Here is a 22,038-nt window from a genome sequence, read left to right as displayed (position 1 = left end):
GCAGTTTTCACAGATTCTCTGTTAGATTCAAGCTGAGATTCTGGTTGAACGACTCCAAACATTTACAGTGAAACAACTATTATATTAGTTTATTACATTATTTTCTGTGAACAAATTTATCTTCATGTCGACTAAAAAGGAGAAATGATGAAACGTGACTAAAAATGCATTTTTGTTTGAAGAATCAAACATTTAATTTATGAAGCATAAATCATTTGAAAGCATAAAGCAGCTTAAATGGATGTTATTGAACTGAATATTCTCTGATTGTTTTACAGCTTATTATTATTATGGTATTATCCTGGTGAGCCCTGTTCATCCTGTGACTGAAGGAGATCCTGTTACTCTGAGCTGCAGAGATAAAAATCAAAAACTTCTCTCCAATGTGTTTTTCTATCACAATGATAAACTCATCAATAATGACAGCAGAGAGGAGCTGAAGATCTCTGCAGTGTCAAAGTCAGATGAAGGTTTCTACAAATGTCAACATTCAGGAAGAGAGTCACCAAGCAGCTGGATGTCTGTTAGAGGTGAGGAGGATTAAAATATTTGATGCATTTTATTCATTTAGAGAAACAAGATGAACATTGAGGATGTTTGTGTTGCTGATGTTTGTCAGTATTTTAGCCTAAAGTCTCTTTTTCTTCAAACAGAAAATGTAATACAATCTGCAAATCAAAACTATTTCTTCCTTAAAAATGTTTCTTATTTCCAGTAACTGTATCCAGTCGTGTCAGCTCTTCACTTCCTGTGATGTTGATCGTTGGACCAGTTGTTGGAGTCGTTCTCTTTATTCTCCTGATCTTGTTGTGGCGCTGCAGACGGTCCAACGGTGAGACATTTTTCTCCTCACAGTGGATCAGATTGTTCTTTCATAATCACTTTAGTTATTCAGATATGGACATTCATACTTTTGTGAAACAAACTAGAAGCAGGATGATTTGACTAATCAAAATACGTTTATTTTTATCAGATCTGTGCTGCATATGGTGAGTAGATTATATCTTTTTCTTTCTTCCTATTATAAATCATCATTGCATATATAACATATACATAAATGTAACGTATTTATTCTGTTTCAGGTCAAAGGGCTCAGAGGTCAGAGGACAGAGCTCCACCACAAACCAGCCTGAAGGTGGTGAATATAGATCTCTTTCTCATGATCAGAGTTTTATTCATGTGTTTCTGCTTAGAATGATGGATGAACACAATCAGTTTCTTTTATTATGATTCTGTTGTGTTTTTTTTAAATGTGCTGCTTGTTTAGATCAAAATGTTCATGTCAAACTGGAATCCCAGTCTGATTTTCTACTCTAAAGAAAATGTACTTATGGTGTTTATTATTAAATTACAATTATCCTCTTTCTTCCCTCCTTTCATTCCCTTCAGGTGATGTTAATGTCTATGAGCTGATCGGCTCGGCTGCAGCTTCTGGACATGGTAGATCAGATCTTTTTAATATGTTTTAGGTTAAATAATTGTGGGATTTACAGACGAGTAAATATATATATTTTTAAAATCTGTGATATTTCAGCAGCAGATGAAGCCGCAGAGGTTACATACTCTCTCATTGAAATGAAATCCTTTGGGAAAGACAGTGAGTCCCATTTATATACAACATATAGCGTAAGAAAATGATTCAGAATGGTTTCATCCTACATGGTTTTATTATTTTCCCAGGGAGACAAGGTGAACCAGAAGAGGGCGCTGTTTACTCTGAGGTGAAAACAGGAGCTGCAGGTAAAAGCTTCATGAATGTTTAAAGTTTATTTCTCTGAACTATTGGTTCCCAAAAGTTCCAGCTGCCAGCCTAAAAAAAATAACGTCTGAGTCTCCAATTTACTTCCGATTACAAGATCACTAATAAATCATCTTAATAGTCGGTAATATTTGGAGCATGAATATGCTTTGATATAGCTTAGATTTATTTCTGAGGAGCTCCAAAAATAGATTGTAATCTAGATTGCAATGAAAGATCATTTAGTTTCTGACCTCTTAGTGTTTTTCTCTTAGCTCTCTGTCTGTATTATAATCCATCAGCTCCAGATGAAGGAACATAAATGAGTCAAATGTGTCCTGAAACGCTTTTCCTCTTTCCAGGCTCGACTCAAACCTACGCTGTGATCGACCGTCAGAAGAAAGCTAAGGGCAAAGGTCAGCTTTTATCTTTACTTCTTATTGGGCATACTTAAAAAAAAAAAAAAAAAATTTTATTCATTTTGTTTGCTTTAATTAGAGATTTGATGTTTTTGACAGAGAACTCGGGTCCTTCAGCAGCGGAGGCAGCAGTTTATTCTGTAATCACATCAGCACCAGCTCTGGAAAACCGTTCTGCCTTGTAGGCTGCAGGCTCTGAGGGTTTAACCTGCAATTTATTACAAAACTCACAACAACCGCTTTGATCATAAGAAATCTCCTGGAGAATCTGTATCGTTACTCAAAGAATAATTTTCTGAGATCCAAATCGTCAGACGGGCTTAAACTTTAGTAAAGGCAACATTTTATAAAGACTCACATATCGTTTTTTAACACAACACAAATTGTGCATTGTTTTGTGTTTATTTTATTTTTTTTTAGGAGTATGTTGCAGTTAAAGTTACTAAATTCGATTTGGAACAGTTTCATTTGGTTTCATATGAAGCAACTTTGCTTCTTAGTACCTCAATTTAACTTTTTATACCAAAAACGTCCAACTGTATTTTTATCGTCAAGCACGTTGTAATTTAAGTAGATTGATCATTTTAATATAACACATAAAATCAATATAAGATGTTAGACGTAATTGGGCACAATAGTGATTAAAATGAATTTTACATTCTCAGGTATATCTCTGGTATATAGATTGTTTTAATAATGCTACTTGTAACTGAGCAACAATTATTAGCTATATATCTTTGCTCTTTTGTTATTATAGTATTTCAGTTGAAGCTTAAACCTGCTCACTTGCTACTAGATCGAACTTACAGCTTCACTGCTAGATGACAAGAAAGTACTGAACTTCCCATGCAATCTTTGGTTTGTGTAGAATATGCATCTATAGGCACCTTGGCAGCTCAAATTTAATTGGTTGAGCAGCAGCAGCTGAATTGATTCGTTTGCTGTTTAAAATGATGAAATAGAAACAAATAAAATATTTTTATTTATTCTTGTTGCTTTAAGTTATTTCGCAGTAGAGTTATGCTCCTTCAGAATATCTGGGTTGTTTTTTTTTGCATAGTTTGGAATTAGACATATATAGCAAGCATGTTGACTTTTATTAAAAAATATATATGTTTATAAGTTCTAAATATGTGTCAGTTTTTATATCTTTGAGGACTTCAGCGGTTTATCTCTGTAGTGCAGGGATGTCAAACTCCAGTCCTCAAGGGCCGCTGTCCTGCAACTTTTAGATGTGCCTCTGCTTCACCACCTGAATAGAATAATTAGGTCATTAAGTCTCTGGAGAACTGATCTACACAAGGAGGAGGTGATTAAGACATTTCATTCCAGTGTTTTGTACCTGTGGCACATCTAAAAACTGCAGGACTGGAGTTTGAGCCCTGTGCTGTAGTGGTTTTTGTTTTTTGCTTGTGTGCTGAAATAAAAGTAATGTCATCAATGGCTTGTTCAATTTGTTTTGTCGTCATCTTTTTGTTGATTTCAATATTAACTGCTATAGACAAAATAACAAAACCCCCAAATTTAAACATTTCTCCTTTTTTCCATAGATAGATAGATAGATAGATAGATAGATAGGTAGGTAGGTAGGTAGGTAGGTAGGTAGGTAGGTAGGTAGGTAGGTAGATTTCTCATTAAATAATGCTGGTATTCACAAGAATGCTAAAGCAGGATCTGCTGCAGTTTCCACCACCTGCCACCAGAGGTCACTGTTTCAATCATAAAGGTAAATTGATTTTAACAATTTGGTTTAACAAGAACCAAATGTGAAAACGTACCTTAATTTGAGATTTCTCAAACTGGGGATTATAGTAATAAACTATACTGGATTTTTATGTAAATTTTATGTAAAATTGGACAACATAACATCAGAAGATAATATAGCGCTGAATTTAGAAAACTGATTATAGAATATTTCAAAAAGACAGAAAAAAAATTAGATATTGTCTTTGAAACATAAAAAAGGAAAAATTACCAAAAAATGAAAAAGAAATTGTCTTTACTGTGGGGAAAAATATATATTAATAAAACATCGCAATTCTATTTCTTTGGATGTCTGGAGAACAAAGATAAATCAGAGTAAGAATGCTTTTATATGAGTACTAGTTAATTTTTTTATTTAATTCAAAAATAAATATACAGAAGACAGTGTCTGGTGATTGGTGAGTTTTATAGGCGCCATAGATTTATTTCGACTTAAAAAAAATGTTGGCAGACAATCAAGTTGTCAGACAAAAGGTGGACACGGATAAATCTTAGTTTTTTTCTTAAGTGGGCATAAAACCTGTAGTAATATTGTTTTGGTCAGATGACTTGAAACAAACATTAAACCAGCTTAAATATGTCTAAGAGGTAAAAGGTTTCACTCACCGATGATGCAATAAAAATATGATAACTGACGTTTGTTCCAATGATTTAATAAAAGTGTCTGAACCATCTGCACAGATGCTACATTAGATTGATCAGAGTAGGAGTGTAGGACTGATTTTATTTCAATCTTCTGGTCCCAATATTCAGGAGCTGTAGTATTTACAAAAACAGAAAAAAAAAGAAGGTATACAAAACATAAGAAGTCCTACGGTGCTTCTTAAAGTGCCATTTCTGATTTTCTCCTAATGAAAACAAAAAAATACTTTTTAATCAGGTTTATTTCAGAACAACGTCTGCAAGGACATTAAAAAAAACAAGTCACTGTAATCAAATTTTCTCTTTTTTTCCTTCCTTTCTTTCCCTAACCAACGTACGGTTGGCCTGAAACTCCAAAATGCAAACATTTCTGATGAGTGAACACACCACAACGTTCACAGGTTATGTTTAGTGTGGAAGCTGCTACTGAGGGAAGAAGAGTCAAAGTTACCTATTTTTAAGTATCGGAGCAGGGAGGTGATTGAACTGAGGAAGATTAAAGATGCAATAAGCTGTTTGGCAAACAATTTCCTACAACAGGTCTGCATGTTTAGCTAGGCTAAAGATGAGAGAGAGCAAAACTTTCAGCAGATAACAGAAAGGCTGAACATACTACAGTAATGTTGCTCTCTTTTTTCCATCTCAAGCTTCTGAAAAAATCTGCATCTGGAAATATTGGCAGCCTTTGGGATGTCTCGGATTTTGAATGCTATTATAGGATCCTGCTGAGAGCTTAAAATCTGTAGTGACTTGTTTTAAAATCTTAAAAACTTTCTTTGGGGTTGTGTATTTTATATTACTTGAAAAAGGGAAACAGGACAGGCTAAAACAAATTTCAGCGGCTCACACGTTGACTAAATTCAGAGATCAAAAATATATAAAAAACAAAAATTGGTCACAAAATTTTTGTTGATTGGTGCAGCTCTAGTAAAGTTATATTAAAACCAAATGTCAGATTGAAAACATAAGTCTTTCACAACGGGTCAAAGTGTGGTCAGGTTTTTAAACTAAACTAAAATAGTTGAATAACCAAAATACTTTTACAACTTGTTCTAGCAGCAAACAAACCATTTGGTTTTTGTTAATAAAACTTCACGCAAAAAAATATATTCCTTCAATAATACAAGGAAAATTATGATTGGAAAAATGTCAAACTGGAAATACTTCTTCTCTACAAAAGCAAAAACCTAAAAAAAAAAACATTGTGGGTGCAATTAAGAAGTGCATGTCTAGTAAAACAAAAAAAAAAGGTTGGAAAGAATCTCTGGTGTGATTACAGTGACTTCCTCTTGAACGCACCGACATGCAAACATTGTAATCAAACAAACCTGAATAAAACTTTTAAATTAACCCTCTTATTTTGTTAATGCAGCCGTTCATGTCCGATGAACGGCTGCATTAACGGCAAAACAAAGAGAGCTACACTGATCCCATAATGAAGCCACAGAGTCTTTCCAATGGTCCCCCATCACAACCCGATACCCCCGAAAACGTTTCAGAGTCAAATCCAGTCTGACCCGACTCGGCCTCATGCAGACTCTAATCTCAGATTATCTTTGTAGTCAAATAAACCGAAAGGTTTGTCAGATTAGACATGAGCAACACAGTGTGACTTCACCGAGAGGCGAAAAACAGCCAGTTTAACGATTTGCTTCTAGACGGATTTAGGGAAGAGTCTTCAAACAACTGAAGAAACCAGTGTGAGGAGTTTGGATCCGCCGGCTCTGAACAGGCCCCGCCTCCTTCGCAAGGAGCGCGCCGCAGCTTGGTATAGGTAGCCGCTCTGACTCCTTCAGGTCAGCAGATAAATCTGTACACCGTGTCCTCTGCAGCTTTGGCTTTAATAGTTTTTTTTTTGTTTGTTTCTTTTTAAAATGAAGAGTCCGGCGCGGCGCGGCTCCGGCGTTTAGTCGGGCATGTCGATGCAGAGCTTCGGCGGCGGGACGAAGTACTTCCCAGGACTCTGAGTGATGACCACGCCCGTTTTCTTGTGGAACATGGGGGCGATCTTGGGCGGCGGCTCGGGGACGGGCAGGTCGTCGACCGCCTCGGGGTCCTCGCTGCGCTGGAGGTCGTAGGACACGTTGCCGTACTCCCTGAGGAAGGGCAGCAGCTCCAGCAGGAAGTGACAGAAGTCCTTACGGATGCCGAACCACCCTGATGGGAGAACGACGACAAGGTCAGACGAAATATAGTTACGAAACAAATGTTTTTGCAAAAACCCATTTAAAATTTACAGAACATATATGTGCTAAACCTAATTGTTAATGTTGCATTAGCGTCAGAAGGCTGTGGTTTCACACTCACAGTGGTTTCCTCCTTTCTGTCCGAAGGTGGTGGCCATGAGTGTGAGCAGGGAGAGCCACAGCGGGACGAACACACACACGTAGCTCAGACTGTTGTGTCCGTCCAGCTTGTGCACCAAAAGGATCTGAAAGGATAAAAAAAATATTATCTGAGTCAAAATGAAAATTATGGATGGTCTTTCTATTCAGATCCCTTTACTCTGATACCCAACAATTCAATATTTCATTCTTTTAAGTTAAGACATTATGACCTCTGACATGTGAAGTTAGTGTCATAAAAAACAATTATACTAATCGGGTGATGAATTAAAGTGAGCTCAATCGTTTCCTTTCTGATGATTAGTGATATTTTTTTGAAGGGCCATTTTGTTTTTGGACACTTCATAATGTATAGTTTAGTTTGTGTGCTTGTTTATTTCCTCTTTATTTATTTGTTTTTGGTTGTTATGTTTTAAATATGCAAATTAAAACACCTCCCAGGTCCAGTGTGGAGTTTTCTGTTTAAAATGAAAGTTTATTAGTGTTTTAGAGGGCAAATTTGTGTTATTATACCATTATAAATGTATTAGTTGGAAATGGTCTCAAAACAACAATGTCGACGTTTATCGCAATAATTTCAATAATTTGTCATCCAGTAAAATTTGTTACGGTGATATTAACAGGCAGCAATTTCTCCTCAAACAGTGGAAATTTCCCGTCCACTCTGACTTTAAGCTAAAGTTTTTGTTTACGTAACGTCTCTTCTGTTTTTTACATATATTTAATAGCACATATATTTATTACTATACATTTTTAATAGTGACTTTGTCTTTTTTCAGTTCAGCTAGTAAAATTATGAAATTTTCCACATAAGGAAACACTGTTTATCAATACATCTGGGAACGCTGCAAAAGCTAAAGATGTAGTGGTTGCTATGGCAATTTAGACCCAAATACTAGCATATTGTTATTTTACATAAATTCTATCACAAGCTCATTCCCACAGCTTTCTTGGTCATAGAATCCCTTTCATTTTGTTATAAAAAGCCACCAGGTTAACTTCATACTTTTATCTAAAAAAATTAATCAGAAATGAATCTACGTATATAAAGTGGATTTAAAACCATTTTTTAGCCCGATGTATCAGAGTCACCAGGAGTAAAAATGGAGGCTCCTCACCTCGAAGGTGAGAAGAGGTACAACGATGGTCATCCAGCTGATTGCCATGGTGATGTGCGTGCGCCGTTGCTCGGCGATGATGTCTATGGAGCGGAGGAAGAGGACTGACCAGATGATGTAGTAGAGGACGACAAGGCACAGGAAGGACATGAGGATCCACAGCGGGACACACACCACCTGCAGGACACACACACACACACTGACATTTTATCAAAATGTCACACAATAACAGATTACATAACTAATTTATTTATTTCTGTCCATATTTCTTTATGTTGTGATGTTACCTGACACATAAACAGAACTGTTGAGAACTTCAGAGGAGGGAAAATAACAGTTGAAACCAGAAGTTTACATACACGATTCTCTCTCACCGTCTGAAGTGAATTCAGATCAAACTTTTGTTGTTTTAGGCCAGTTAAAATAACCTACATGTTTTATGTTTGCCCTGCATGGAAACTTCTGATTTTGAAGACAAATATCTAATATTTTCTTTTATGATTGTGGCATTTAGCAAACAGAAATGAACTGAAACTAAAACAAGAAACGTTTGTTTGGTCTGATTTAATAAATGAATAAAAAAAGGGTTTTATTTAATGTGCGTAAAATTCTAGTTACAACTGTGTATGTGCAAAAAAAAATTTTTCCATCCTGTAGATATTTTTTCACTTCTTCCTTATAAAATATTCTGTGAAGAATTTTTTTTTTGTTAATGTTGTAAAATAAGTCCATAATATAAAACGGTAGAAACAGTGTGTGTGTGTGTGTGTGTGTGTGTGTGTGTGTGTGTGTGTGTGCGTGCGTGTGTGTGTGTGTGTGTTGTGAGACAACAGGAAGTGTGTGTCAGGTGTTCCTCACCAGCCAAGGCCAGAGTATGATTTTGTCCAACCTCAGAGCGATGAAGATGAACTGCAGGATATTTACAGAGCACAGCACCTCCAGCTGAGGAGAAACAGGAAGTTGTTATCAGCATATTCTGATAGCATTACATGAAAAAAACTGATTTAAATTTCACATTTTCCCCCCATTTTCTCTTGAAAATCTTGTGCCAAATACAGAGACAACTAATAGCACAGATACAGAATTTTGCAGATCTGTGCTTAAATACTATTATTTTGTTGCTTGAGCTGTGTATGTGTGTGTGTGTGTGTGTTAGTTCTCTTGACCTCAAGGGAGCGATCGTGTCTGAAGCCCCAGACGCAGGCTGCTACGGAAACGGGCGACACGAAGAAGAGCGGCATGAAGACGAGGAGCCAGAAGTATTTGCCCTTCTCCACGCGGTCGCACACCAACACCTCGAACATCAGCAGCAGGACGTGCAGCCCCACCGCTATCAGCATGGCCTTGAACTCCACGCATGTCTCCCCTTCAGCCCTGAGGGACGACACGCATGTAATGTATTTCAGTAATATGGGTTACAAACAGAGAGATCGGACGTAAACAGACCATGTGTGCATCTCTGTGTGTGTCTACCTGTACTGAGGGTTGTGGGCCCACACGCCGGTGCCCACGGAGGCCCCGATGATCACCAACAGTTTCCACAGCCATATTGGGGTGAACACGGCCCAGTAGCTCCACTGTATGACCCCGTCCAGCCTCAGGGACAGCAGCACGGAGAACAGCAGCAGGCAGGAGTAGATCAGGAACTTACTGCAGCAACCAAGAGGGCGACAGGAGACACGCGTGGCATCAAAGCACAGCAAGAACACGTGAAGGAAAGCAACAATAAGATTTAAAAAAATAAACAGATTTTGCAAAAATATAGGATCTGGAAATTGAAAAAATTATAATTTAATAGAAAACACATTTATGTTAAAAAACGTAGGATGAAAAACTTCCAATGATCATGATTATTGAAGCTTTATTTACAATCGACCTGCCCTTCTAACATTCCTGCATTTAATTGCTGCTTGGATTATTTTTAGTGAGGGGCAACTCATGACAATCATATAAAAAACTAACTATTCTTATTACAAACTAGCAAATAGTCAATTTTTTTTTAAATGGGAGACAAACTGATTGGTGCTGAAAAATCATCCAATGACCCAATCTCAGGTGAGTAGACACTTAAAATGTTTTGTAAGAATCACAACATTTATAAAAACTATCACAATTATAGTCATCCTTTTGATTTAAAACTTCTAACAAGGTAAAGATCTACGCTTCAATCCCTTTTTATTGCAGGAAAATCAGGTGCCTCAATACCCTGTGGGATCTTAACTTTATTTTATTATTTTTCTATATTTTGCGTTTTTGAGTTCCCAGGTATCAATGTATGAGAGACATCATTCTCATTCAAAAGTACTTTAAAATAGCATTACTCAAAGTACGTGTACTCTTTGTAATATATGCTATAATGCATGCTAAATATGTTGCATTCCTGTTTAGACTTCATTTAATTACTATGACAACATAATAATGAAAGACAACAGAATTAAAAGGGTGTTTATAAAGTTGTCACTTTATCTCAATGCATTACTGTGCAAAGTCAGTAACCACAGTGGAGCTAATGTAATGAACCAACTACTTATTAGCTACAGGAAAGGTCATAGTTCAAAATTCGTTTTGCGTTGTTTACATTAGCATGCTACCCGGGCCTCTCAAAGCCGGACACTTAAATTAGGTTCGACAACTTTCTTCAAACTGTTTTATGCGACTACGTGGGGTACAACTACATAGTACTGCGCGTCTAAACCTTAAAAACTCAGACACGCGTGTTTTTCTTTTAGTATTTTCCAGCGAATAAGAGCCAAAGCTATGACATAGCTGAAGCTAACTCGCAGCTAACGTTACCTGGGATTGAAGTCCTGAAAGAGTCCTCTTAAATTCATGGTGAACAACAGGGCCGGTCGGCTAGCTAGCTAATGTTAGCTTCCTCACCCCTGGAGGAAACTTCTGTGTCTAGTCTGAATGCTGCACATTGTAATTTGCGGGAGAGCTCAGCCTTAGGTCTCCGGTACATTACTTGGTGTGTTATGTTTTGTTTTGTTTTTTTTCCTCGCTCAACGACCAGCTCACTGGATGTGACGTCGTCGCTTCGTATTGCTTGAGGTTGTGGGGAGAAAAGAAAATTGAGACATTACCGCCACCTCCTGGTAAGATGGACGAATCACTCGTGACCGCTAAAATAAATAAAACAAAAAAAATAAAATAAAATAAAATATTTCCTTTAATTGCAGAGAAGACTGAATTACATTTTTGTCTTTTATTTTGTGGTTTGGAAGAAGTTACCTTTTATATTTCTGACTCACTTCAACAAACTGTAGATATGGAACAAATTTCTTATTCATTCAAAACTGAGTAGCTGTAACTCAGTTACTTCCCACCTCTGATTGCAATTTCTTGGGGTATAAACATTTTTTAAACACCCTCAGTGACATTTTACACACCACAACACATACGCTTTCACACATTAGCTCTGAAGACAATTGCACAACACTAAAGCTTACAATCTCGAATTTATTGAAAATTCAGCAAAATCTACAAATGAGCAAAAACATAGTTTATAACTTTCACTGGAATCCTGCAAAGATTCTGCTGTAGCTCTTTAACTTTTCTACTTCTACTTCTTTAGCAAACTAACCATGTTATTTCTGAAAATATAAAAACAATAAATCATTAGCATATTAAACTGGCAGAACTACACTAAGCATCACAACCAGTGATGAATGTGTTTTAACTTTTCACATTTAATAAATCTGGTTAATTTAACTGTTGTAGAACAAACAAGCCTGAAGCCTGGATGGCAGCTGCTCCTGATGGTAGAAAATAACTGGAGCATCCATTACTGCCTGGACTCCGCCTTCCTGCAGACAGACAGCATACGTTTTACATATCTCAATTTGTAAAATATTGTCTATTAAAAGCAGCTTTAGTTTAAAGTTACTAAAAGATGTTTTTTAGTTGATCCAAAAGACGCATACAGGACAATAAAGACACTAAACGAAAGATATTATTCACCTTTTCTGTTGTTCTTGCCTTTGTTCTGGTTGATAGTTTTAACCTTCACAGGAAACCACTGGAAATCAGATACCAATGTTATTTAAAAAACAAAAAAAAACAGCACTGAAATTGTGGTTAGAATGTACAAAATGTCCCATTAAAACAAATATTTTCATTTTCATTCACACTTAAATATACAGGACAGACCAAAAGTTTGGACACACCTTCTAATTGAATTCAATTACAAACTTTTGGTCTGTACTGTGTATATTTTTTGTCTTCTTTTACAGACAAATTTTCTCTGTAGTTTCTTGTTGGAAGATCGCAAGTTTCTCTCTCAGGAATTCTGACCACAATTGTGAGCAACTCAAAGCCTATTTTTGTGAAAGATTAAAGAAAATATTCCAGTTACTCAAAACAAGACAACCAAATTTTAAACAAGTGGGTCTAGATTATTATTATTTTTTTTTTGGCTCTAAATTAAGCAGGGCTTCTTGGTTCAGTCAAGTCTTTCTCTCCGGCTCTCTCTGCCATCTTTTCATCACTCTGACTGAACTATTAGAAGCAAACACACACCACAGCATGGATTTTACTAAATCTACATTAGAAAGTGTCGTGAAAAATTAACCCTGTGATTGTGTTTACCTTCCACCAAGAGAAATGTTGTTCCAAAATAGAAATATTACCGTCTAGAGCCAGTGTGTAACTCTAAAGTGAACTAAATTCACTCCTTCTTAAATAGAGACGTTTATGTTTTAAAATTCAGAATTTAAAGCTTACAGGAAAGATTATTCATTGGACATTTGTTCATGTCCTTGTAAAATATGACAATATGTTTGAAGCATTTCATTTTTGTGTTTCTTAAGGGAAAATGGTTTAAGCAAGGCAGATGTTTACCTGGTTTCACATTAACGTACACACAGTCTTCCTCTGGATGATGAGGCCTTTCTGTTAAAATCACAAAATAAATAAAGGTTTATGCTTCAAAATCTCCAAAGCTTCTTTTCTTTTTGTTTTGTTGTTATATGGCTTAAAACATTGGGATTGAAGAATATCTGACAAATTTCAGGACTTATATTGATTGCAATGAATCAGTTTCCAAACTCAGTTGTTGCAGCTCCGTTCTGATGCATAATTACCATTTCCAGCGGCTTCGCAAGTTTCAATTTTTCCATAAAGAGGCGCGTCACCTACAATAAGTAAAAGAAAATGTCATAATTAAAGTTTTGAAGTGGTGCAGCTGTAAGACATTTGTTAGTATCAAAAAAAATAAAAAATGTCTGTTTTATTTTTATGTCTGTAAAATTATTGTGATTTCTAATGCAGCTAAGGCCTTTCCTGACTATTTCAGTTTTCTTTTGTTTGTTTTTCTTGGGTGAAGAGTGAACTGTCTGAGGCTTGGTTTTGTGAAACTGAATCACCGTAGAGAGAAAAGCAAAAAGTCGAAATACAAATGCAGTTAATTCTGTGACCAACCCTGCAGCAGAGAGCTGTAAACCTGACTTCCAGCTTGATTTGCTGCGAGGCCGGTGGTGGAGCTCTGACTGCGCCTCTCTGTCAGAAACAGTCTGAAAGTATGAGAGGGAATTAGTCAGTGAAAGAAAGGAAGTTTTTTCTTTTTCGGGGCATTTTTGTAATGATAGGACTTGAATCTCAAGCTGACCTGATGCAGCACCACAACAAGAGCAGGAGAACGATGAGAAGGACTCCACTAACTGGTCCAATGATCAGCTGCACCAGAAGTAAAGAGCTGACAGGACTGGACACAGCTTGAGGAAATAAGAAAAATGGAAACAAAACTGTTGCATATCAAATCGAAACAAATGCAGTTAACTGTTTGCGTTACTAAAATGATTCAAACATTTTAATCCTCCTCACCTCTAACAGACATCCAGCTGCTTGGTGACTCTTTTCCTGAATGTTGACATTTGTAGAAACCTTCATCTGACTTTGACACTGCAGAGATCTTCAGCTCCTCTCTGCTGTCATTATTGATGAGTTTATCATTGTGATAGAAAAACACATTGGAGAGAAGATTTTGTTTTTTATTTCTGCAGCTCAGAGTAACAGGATCTCCTTCAGTCACAGGATGAACAGGGCTCACCAGGATAATATCATCATAATAATCATCTGTAAAACAATCAGACAATGTTGGGTAGGAGCAAAAAAGATTAAAAATGGTCAGTGTTTTTGACAGCGCTGTTTCCTTGAAAAATTCAGCAGTAATAACATTTGTATAAAAATTAAATTTAGTAATCAATCAAAAAAAGAAAAAAAAATTGGAACAGATTTTTAAAACTGAAAAACTTCTCTATGTGTGGTGCACCTAAAAATCCCACCACAATCTTTAGGTTTTTTTTTTTTAATTAATTTGTAAATAAGTTTCAGATAAAATTTATTCTATGTTCTAAAAGAAATATAACAAATTGCATTTTTTGTTTACAGTTTTAATGCTTTCCTGGAGTGGGGACGGGAGTGGTGGCGGTGAGGCGGAACCTTCGTTTGGGGGCGGGGCGTTGCTTCCAGGTTGGTTTTGGGATGGACTTCCGCTCTGCCCCAAACGCAATCTGGAAGCTAAGGACAGCGTTGCGCTTCACTGCTGACTCCTCTCTGTTCTTCCCTTTAGGTCAGTATATAGTGAAGAAAGCCCACCGGGACGACTTTGTGGGATGTTTGTGTATTGACTGACGTGATGTGTCGCTGATCCGCGGTTTCTGTGCGCTTTGTTGTTAGTGTTTTCGGGCGAGGGTTGCTGTTGTGCTCTCTCGCTCTGGGGACCGTTATGTTCCCAGAGCGACCGTTGGGACCGTTGAAATATAACGTATTTTTTTTTGGACCGTTATACTTTAATGTGGAGTAATTTGCTTCTGTATATTTTAAAGGTTTTGTGTGTTCACAAATAAAAGAAAACGCAATCTGGAAGCTAAGGACAGCGTTGCGCTTCACTGCTGACTCCTCTCTGTTCTTCCCTTTAGATTGCACCAATACTATTACAGTAGTTCTGATACTCAAGACGTGTAATATATGTCTAATCAGAAGCACATTTACAACAATAAACTAACTTTTTTCCTCAGGGGTAGTTTTGTGTCTATTTCCACGGATGCACTTTGCTTATAGTTTCCCACTGCAATTCACTTTCGACAAACGTTTCATCAAATACATGAAAAATGGGGTGAAAAATTTTATATTGTAATTCTCAATTCTGCCACAGGATGGAGCGGTTTCCCCCATGGGGTGAAAAATTCATAAAAAGCTGAATATTACAAAAAGTATGAAGGTTATGCATACCAAGAGATACAGGCAGCGTTAGGAGAGCAAATTGAGTAGCATAAAAGTTGAATGGTGAAAATAGCACTAACTTTCTGAACAGTCCGGTGGGTTTAACGACATAATTTTAATTTCTTTTTTCCCTCCAGGGGGTCTTTTGTGGGCTCTAGTGTCTCTTATATGACAGTAGGCTGACAGGAAAGGGGGAAGACATGCGGCAAATGTTGCCGGGTCCGGGAATTGAACCCGCGACAGCCGCGTCGAGGACTCAAGGCCTCCAAATGTGGGTCGTGCTATCCCCTACGTCACCACAACACGCCCATGATTTTAATTTCTACTCCAAAGGACCATCCACCCTCCTCACTAGTCTAGTCTGAGTTCTCTTTACATCTCAGGAAAAAGCTCTCCATCACTGCTCAGCTCCCCAAAGTGTGTGAAATGGGTAAAACAGTCAGGTCTAATGTGCTCTACACAGGACTTTAAATGGATCATTTGAAAAAAGGTTGCTGGATATGGATGAAATATTAACAAATTCACAAAAGTCTCATGAGGTACTAAATATCAGACTTGTATTATGTATCTTTCTGCACGTCATTTAAAAAAAGGACCCAAAATTAGAATAAAAATTAAAATTGACTTTACTGCATGACATTTTCTTTTCAAACTGGCCGAAAACCGAAATAGTCTAAACAGAAACGAAATACTCTGAACTATTACGGAAAATACCGTCAATGTAAACCAGAATATGACCAGAGAGCAGCCAACATGTGATTAACATGGAGTCTGGACTGCTGTGTTGGCTGCTTTGCAAAAGGTGAAAATGTGTCAAACCAATGAGAACGGATTAACACATTTCTGCTCTGCAGAGATAGAGACGATCAAAACCGATTTCTATCTCAGCAGTCAGTTGAGATAGCGATCGGTAGCATTGACCTACATAAAGCTTTGGCTTTATGTAGATCAGAGCTATAACACAAAGATATTTATGTTTTGTAAATGCAAAAAGAGATGAAAGAGAAGATAACTAGAAAGTGTGCAATTCCTATGAAAATGTAAGTGTGAATGCTGAACGCCTTGGGTGAAAATGACTAACGTGTTTGAAGCCAGCTGCTGAAGACTTGCAGAAAAGTAAGAAATAGTGCGTGCAGTGTGAAAAACCCATGTAATAAACTAAATTAGCTAAAGAGCTGAAACTAGCTGAAATACCAATGATAGCATTGGTTGCAGTAATATATTCTATTTAAAAAATAAAAATAAAAAAACAAAAATTTGAAAAAGACAGAAACGTTCCCCTATTGCTTCTGATAAAAACGGTGAGTGAATGAAATCCAAACCTTTTATGGTTCCTCAGATATCAACATTTGTTTGGAGGCATCGTTTAGCACGGTGACTATAAAAAAACATGCCACATGCAGCACGAAAAAAAAAACAACGTCAAAAGCTCAAATTATTCCCAGATGTTAAACAGCATGAAAGCTGTTAAAAATGGCCGCTGCCTTGTTTCTTCCATGACAGCCCTGAAACTGGATGATTGATTCCCAATCAAAACATCCGCTGTCAAACACGACGGACATTTTATGTTTTAATTCTCAGTTCTGCCACAGGATGGAGCGGTTTCCCCCATGGGGTGAAAAATTCATAAAAAGCTGAATATTACAAATACTATGAAGGTTATGAACACTAAGAGATACAGGCGGCGTTAGGAGCGCAAGCTGAGTAGCATAAACGCTGAACGGTGAAAATAACGCAAAGTATGCAGGAGAAGAAGTGAGGCGAAATTTACGGAGCAACCAGAAAAGTGGAACTCAATAGTGTGAATGAATATCTACAGCATTCACACTAATAATCAGCCAATATCTTTACCCTGCACAGTGATGTTGACGGCGTTGCTAGTCTCTCCAGATCGAGACTCACACCAGAACACTTCACCATTATTCCAGGAAACGTCAAAGGTGCATGTAGATCCAGTCATTGTCCCCCAGTAGGAGCAGATAAAGTACGACAGTCCGCCTCTTTCTGTAATCCTCATCACTCTCCACTCAGTAGAGTTTCCCTCACAGCTCAGAGACACAGAGTCAGATCTGAAGTGTTGAACTCTGTCAGGATTCACTGAGAGAGAAGCTGCTGGACGAGGATCTGGAAACAAGACAGGATTTCATCTGAGAACAGAAACAACTTTAAAATGTTTCATTACAAATGGTTTGTTTCTATAGTAATAATAGATAATAGATAGTAATAGATTACAGCAAACATTTCAGCAAGTTGGCCAAAAATACTTCAGTGCTTCTAAAATGAAACAAACTACCATAGTGGAAATAATTCTTTCATCTTTTACAAAAACAAGTTGGATTTTACCGATGAATGTTTCTGATGGTCAATGTTTAGATTCAGCTCTAAACTTGACGGCTGATTTTATTTCCTGCCTGCTGACTTCTTTAGCTTTTCTTTTAATCAGCTGTATAAATTTGTCAGAAATCTACAGAAATTTACCTCATGTTTCTGTCCAGATTAAATCCTACTGAAAGAATCGAGAGTAAGTCATGTTTATTATCCCCTAATGCAAATGATTTATTAGATGACTATGATCAAAAAGATTTTTTTCTTTCCAGTGTTGTGTCTTAAGTGAACAGAAGTCAATTTTCGAAATCTTTTATTTGTATTAAGGTTGAAGAAGCGTCTAAAAGAAACATTGGATCAGGTTAAAAAAAAAACTCTGAAATTTGTTTTTTATTGAGAGCAAAAAAACAAACTGACCTGCAGACCAGACAAACTTTGGTTCACTGTAATAAGAGTAAAACTTTGGTTCTCCTCTTCCTGCTCTGCACACAAATCCTGCTGTGAGAGTCGGTCCATTAATGATGAAGGAGTTCTGCTCAGTACCATTGGTGCTGCCAGGAAGCAGCTCATAGGTGTAGCGGCTGAACAGATCAGGGACAGTTTTATACCAGAAGAACCTCCATCCTGCTGATTGAAGCTCCAAACCCTCACAGCTCAGAGTCACTGAGGCTCCAGGATTCGGCCATGATGGAGACACAGAGAGGACAGGCTGAGGGGGAGACACTGGAGAGAGATTTGAAACATTTTTCCACATCACCTTTCATCTTTTCATTTTAGTTCTATTTAAATTGGCAGTATTATGGACTTTTCAGGCACTCAGTGCCATTTTGTAGCACAATCAAGAAATATGCTACCTTCAGTCATTCTATAAATGCAGCATATATCAAACATGACCCAAAACAATTTAGCGCCTTGAAATTGATCCTCCATCTGTTTATAGAAGCTCCTGCTTCCTCCACCCCTTCACCTTCAGCACGTCATCACAACAGTGCTTCTCCATAAAGTATTTAACAATATGTGTAGGAGTGTTGCACTGAGAATTAGCCCTTGTAATGAGCCCAGCTGGTGTTTGCCAATTGCTGCTGACTAGTCTGAAGGAGCCGAGTGATCACTATGGTTTAAATGATAAGTAGTCAACTTACATACAGTTAGTTTAACAACATTACTCCATGGTGTCAGGCCTTCTCCTTTCCCTCTGCAGCTGTATTCCCCACTGTGAGCCTCGGCGGCTGAGATGTTCATATATTCACGCGGTATTAGAGACTTTCTATTGGTTGTTTTCCATTCATACGTCCACTGAGCTCCTCCAGCTTCCTGGATCTGGCATCTCAAAATGACCGTCTCTCCTCTGTAGATCCGAGGCCAGCTGGGATGGAGGACCACTGAGACCCTGTGAGAAACTACAGCGAGAAACACGATCAGGAGGCAAAAAGAGTCTCGAAAACAAAACCGGAAACAAGACAGTGTAACGTCTATAACAATGATGTCAATCTGAGCATCTTTTTGTTCTTATGAAGGAATTTCATCTTATCCAGAGAACCCCAAACAGCCTCACGCTACATCCAGTCATTCAAACGAGCCGATGGGGGTGAGCGGCTACGTTGTAGCCTCAGTCTGACGGAGGCGTGCTGCCATGTGCACCGGCGGCGCCAGGAGCATTTCTGACCACCGCCAGCGTCCACCATCACCCCACAAACATAGTGCATGTCGTAAAATTAGACTAGAACAAAACTGAAATATCATTTGTTGGTCAATTTGGGTGTAGCACCGTCATAACATCTATATTAAACGTCTCAAAAAAAAAAAGTCAATAAAACAACAAAAAAGAAGCAAGCAATAACAGTCGACATCACACAGGTCAGAGGTCGTTTGCATCAATGTGAATCGATTCTCATCAGATCAAAAGTGAGACGTCAGCATGTTACTTACTCTCTGCCACCGTCGTTGTTCTGTCTGCCGTCAGGGTTGCTTCGATACCTGCAGGTAAGAAAACCATGAGAACAACTTCTACCGCTGATGTTTAGAGCATTTTGAACAAATCTGTTTGTTCAAATGTTTGTAATTTCAGATCTAAACTGAGACTTTGTCACGTTGGACTGCAGGGTGATGTAACCTGAATCATCAGGGCAGCATCAGAACCAGTGTTTGATAAACGGAACCTCACCGATTCATCAAAAATAATAGAAATAAAGGCTTTCAAACCTCCAACTGTGCAGCTGATCTATATAATCTGTTTCACTTTGTGATAAAGTTCCAGAAACAGATGGGCTTTTCAGTAATATGCTAACTTTCTGAATGGGTCTGTAAAAACAAATGAGATATGAGATAAAAACACAAAAATCTAGAAAGTAGTCAGACATCAGTTCACTTTCTGTAACTGTTTGTCCTTGTATGGTTGCTTGTTTCTATCACCAGCAATTATTGGGTGAGAAGAGTGGTCATTATTTAGCTTAACTTTCAAACAACAGTTGATTTTCTTGCATAAAAATGTCTATTATGACCCTAATAGCAGGGAAATAGTAGGACTTTTACAGTTTTTTTGCAGTCGTCTGAACATAAAAATTAACACTCCGAGAGTCTTGAGAGTCAGTAGATTGACTCAAACAAACGTGTTGTTCAGAACACGTTGCAAAACATTGTGCAGCAATTTGACGACGTGTAAATATTGTAAATTTGAAAGAAATTTTAAAGAGAGCCAGCTGCAACAATGGTGACTACAATAAGAGGGGAAAGACTTGGGTGATCTGTTTTCATTGCTGTCAGATCTTAATAGAGATACTCAGTAACTTGGCATCATGAAGAAACATTTTCTTTATGAAGGTCAGTGATGTACTTACAGAAAAATCCCAGCATGCAGAGCAGAGTGAGCTTCATCCTTGCATCCAGAACGGCTGCGCAGCTCAGCAGAGCGGATATGTACACATATTACATGAAATCATCCTGTTACTTCTCAGTGTCCCCTCTCTGTGTTTCCTTCCCTTCTACACAAACTTCACACCACAGCAAGTCTGCAGCAGCTGTTGGTGGTTTGCATTTCCTGTCCACTGCAGGTATCTTAACCCGTGTTCTGCACAACATTCTGGGTCGTCTTCCAAACCGGCACTATACTTTCGAATGCATACTGCTGGTTTTTTTGTTTTTGTTTGTTTTTTTGCGCTACGCTGATTATTGCGTACAAAAACATTTGCTGTGTGACCGTTTCTATTCGTCCATTCTACATTTTTTTGTGTCTTTTTAGTTTGATGAGTGAATTTTCTTCCGTGACGCCTTCTGAAGGGGTGACTTCCTCCGTCCACCACTGCGCCACCACAAACTGAGCAGAACAACCCTGGTGTGTAAATGATGCAGACCCAGAACACCCAGAACACCCAACAATGTAAATGCCTGCTCACCAAATAGACCAAATCGTTTTTGGATAGTTGGAAGAAGTTGGGAGGGAAATCATGAGGAGTAAATGAAAAACCGATGCAGAAATACCCCAGACCGCCATTTAAACTTAGGAACTTCTTGCTGCATGGGAACAACCCTAACAACCAGGGGTGGGGCTTCAGGGAGGGCTGGGGGGGCCCCGGGCCTAGAGGGGCCCCAGATGGGAGGCAGAATAGGACTTCAGGGATCCAAGCCCTTATCACGTCTGACAAGAGCTGGAGAAAACCTGTCAACAGCCGTCCACCAAGGTCATCACCAGTCACTTGGCAACAGATGGCAAACTAGATGGAGCATTTCTACAGACTCCACTAACATGAGTGGAGCTCCATGGAGAGCCAAAGTGAAAAGGATGAAAAAAAAAAGAGTTACAAACATCCAGAGGTGCTGCCACACGCTGTGCATTCGCCTCGTGCCTCTGCATGTCCGCTTCATCGCGCGCTGCTGTGGTTCAACGAGTCAGCAATAAACGCAGCTTCAGCGGTTGCCAGCTGCTCCAGGCTCTGAGCTGAAACTGATAAAGTGTCAAAACGATCCGATCGCTCTCAGTGGCTCTGAACTGATTTGAATTTGTGTGGTTTCGTCATTAGTGACCAGTAGCCTGATGTTTCTGTTCTTCTCTTGTACTTCATGTCTGATGGATTTCAGAATGACACAGTCGCTCTCTGTGGTGGTGAAACTTGTAAGATCCACTGTTGGAGGCATGTCTATGTTGTAAAGTTAAATTATCATGAGCTTTATTATTTGGCTATAAAGGTCCCGGTCATTAGCCCCGCCCCTGACTTGTTCCGCTTGTGCTAATGACTATTGAGAAGTCTATTAGCAGATAAAATCTGTCTGAGGGTAGTTTGAGTGAGCATGGGGGGGCAGTTGGTAAATGTGAGAACGGCGGTAATACCAATCAGTCTGATCTTGTTTCCTGGAACAAGAGGTCTGTCACACGATGACTAAAGTCTGTCTGGTTGGCCCCACGTTGCACGTAAAACAAAGTGCACTGTCCCATTAGTGTTGCAATATATGAGGTGCAGAGGACAATGGAT

The 22,038-nt window shown here is 38.2% G+C and overlaps 4 protein-coding genes across 4 annotated transcripts in view; 1 reads left to right on the top strand and 3 right to left on the bottom strand.

Annotated features, from left to right (window-relative positions):
- Window positions 1-3,454, top strand: part of LOC122820673 — a 64,804-nt gene extending 61,350 nt beyond the window's left edge. Inside the window, exons 49-57 of the mRNA XM_044098243.1 lie at window positions 279-530; window positions 716-832; window positions 974-989; window positions 1,083-1,135; window positions 1,390-1,440; window positions 1,535-1,597; window positions 1,681-1,740; window positions 2,101-2,154; window positions 2,257-3,454. Coding sequence (XP_043954178.1) covers window positions 279-530; window positions 716-832; window positions 974-989; window positions 1,083-1,135; window positions 1,390-1,440; window positions 1,535-1,597; window positions 1,681-1,740; window positions 2,101-2,154; window positions 2,257-2,342 — 752 coding nt within the window. The 3' untranslated portion in view covers window positions 2,343-3,454. The remainder of the gene's footprint in view (window positions 1-278; window positions 531-715; window positions 833-973; window positions 990-1,082; window positions 1,136-1,389; window positions 1,441-1,534; window positions 1,598-1,680; window positions 1,741-2,100; window positions 2,155-2,256) is intronic.
- A 1,171-nt stretch (window positions 3,455-4,625) lies between these two features.
- On the bottom strand, window positions 4,626-11,075 carry tmem185 (transmembrane protein 185). The gene is made up of 7 exons (XM_044098144.1): window positions 10,820-11,075; window positions 9,500-9,676; window positions 9,193-9,400; window positions 8,885-8,968; window positions 8,027-8,203; window positions 6,871-6,994; window positions 4,626-6,720 (listed from the first exon to the last, which is right to left on the bottom strand). The coding sequence occupies exons 1-7, from the start codon at window positions 10,855-10,857 to the stop codon at window positions 6,470-6,472; spliced, it is 1,059 nt and encodes a 352-aa protein (XP_043954079.1). The 5' UTR covers window positions 10,858-11,075; the 3' UTR covers window positions 4,626-6,469.
- Window positions 11,076-13,072: 1,997 nt separating this feature from the next.
- On the bottom strand, window positions 13,073-17,207 carry LOC122820672 (high affinity immunoglobulin gamma Fc receptor I-like). Its single transcript, XM_044098242.1, has 5 exons — window positions 17,099-17,207; window positions 13,847-14,098; window positions 13,632-13,737; window positions 13,445-13,536; window positions 13,073-13,158 (listed from the first exon to the last, which is right to left on the bottom strand). Exons 1-5 carry the CDS (start codon window positions 17,205-17,207, stop codon window positions 13,073-13,075), a joined length of 645 nt encoding a protein of 214 aa, XP_043954177.1.
- A 563-nt stretch (window positions 17,208-17,770) lies between these two features.
- LOC122820588 lies at window positions 17,771-20,466 on the bottom strand. The gene is made up of 4 exons (XM_044098146.1): window positions 20,410-20,466; window positions 19,502-19,549; window positions 18,715-18,972; window positions 17,771-18,295 (listed from the first exon to the last, which is right to left on the bottom strand). The coding sequence occupies exons 1-4, from the start codon at window positions 20,444-20,446 to the stop codon at window positions 17,913-17,915; spliced, it is 726 nt and encodes a 241-aa protein (XP_043954081.1). The 5' UTR covers window positions 20,447-20,466; the 3' UTR covers window positions 17,771-17,912.
- Window positions 20,467-22,038: the final 1,572 nt, after the last annotated feature.

The sequence above is a fragment of the Gambusia affinis genome, linkage group LG18 (assembly GCF_019740435.1).
Source record: "Gambusia affinis linkage group LG18, SWU_Gaff_1.0, whole genome shotgun sequence".
Taxonomy (NCBI): Eukaryota; Metazoa; Chordata; class Actinopteri; order Cyprinodontiformes; family Poeciliidae; genus Gambusia; species Gambusia affinis.
The sequence above is the reverse complement of the archived record's forward strand: the minus strand, read 5'-3'. Positions and strand labels throughout refer to the sequence as shown.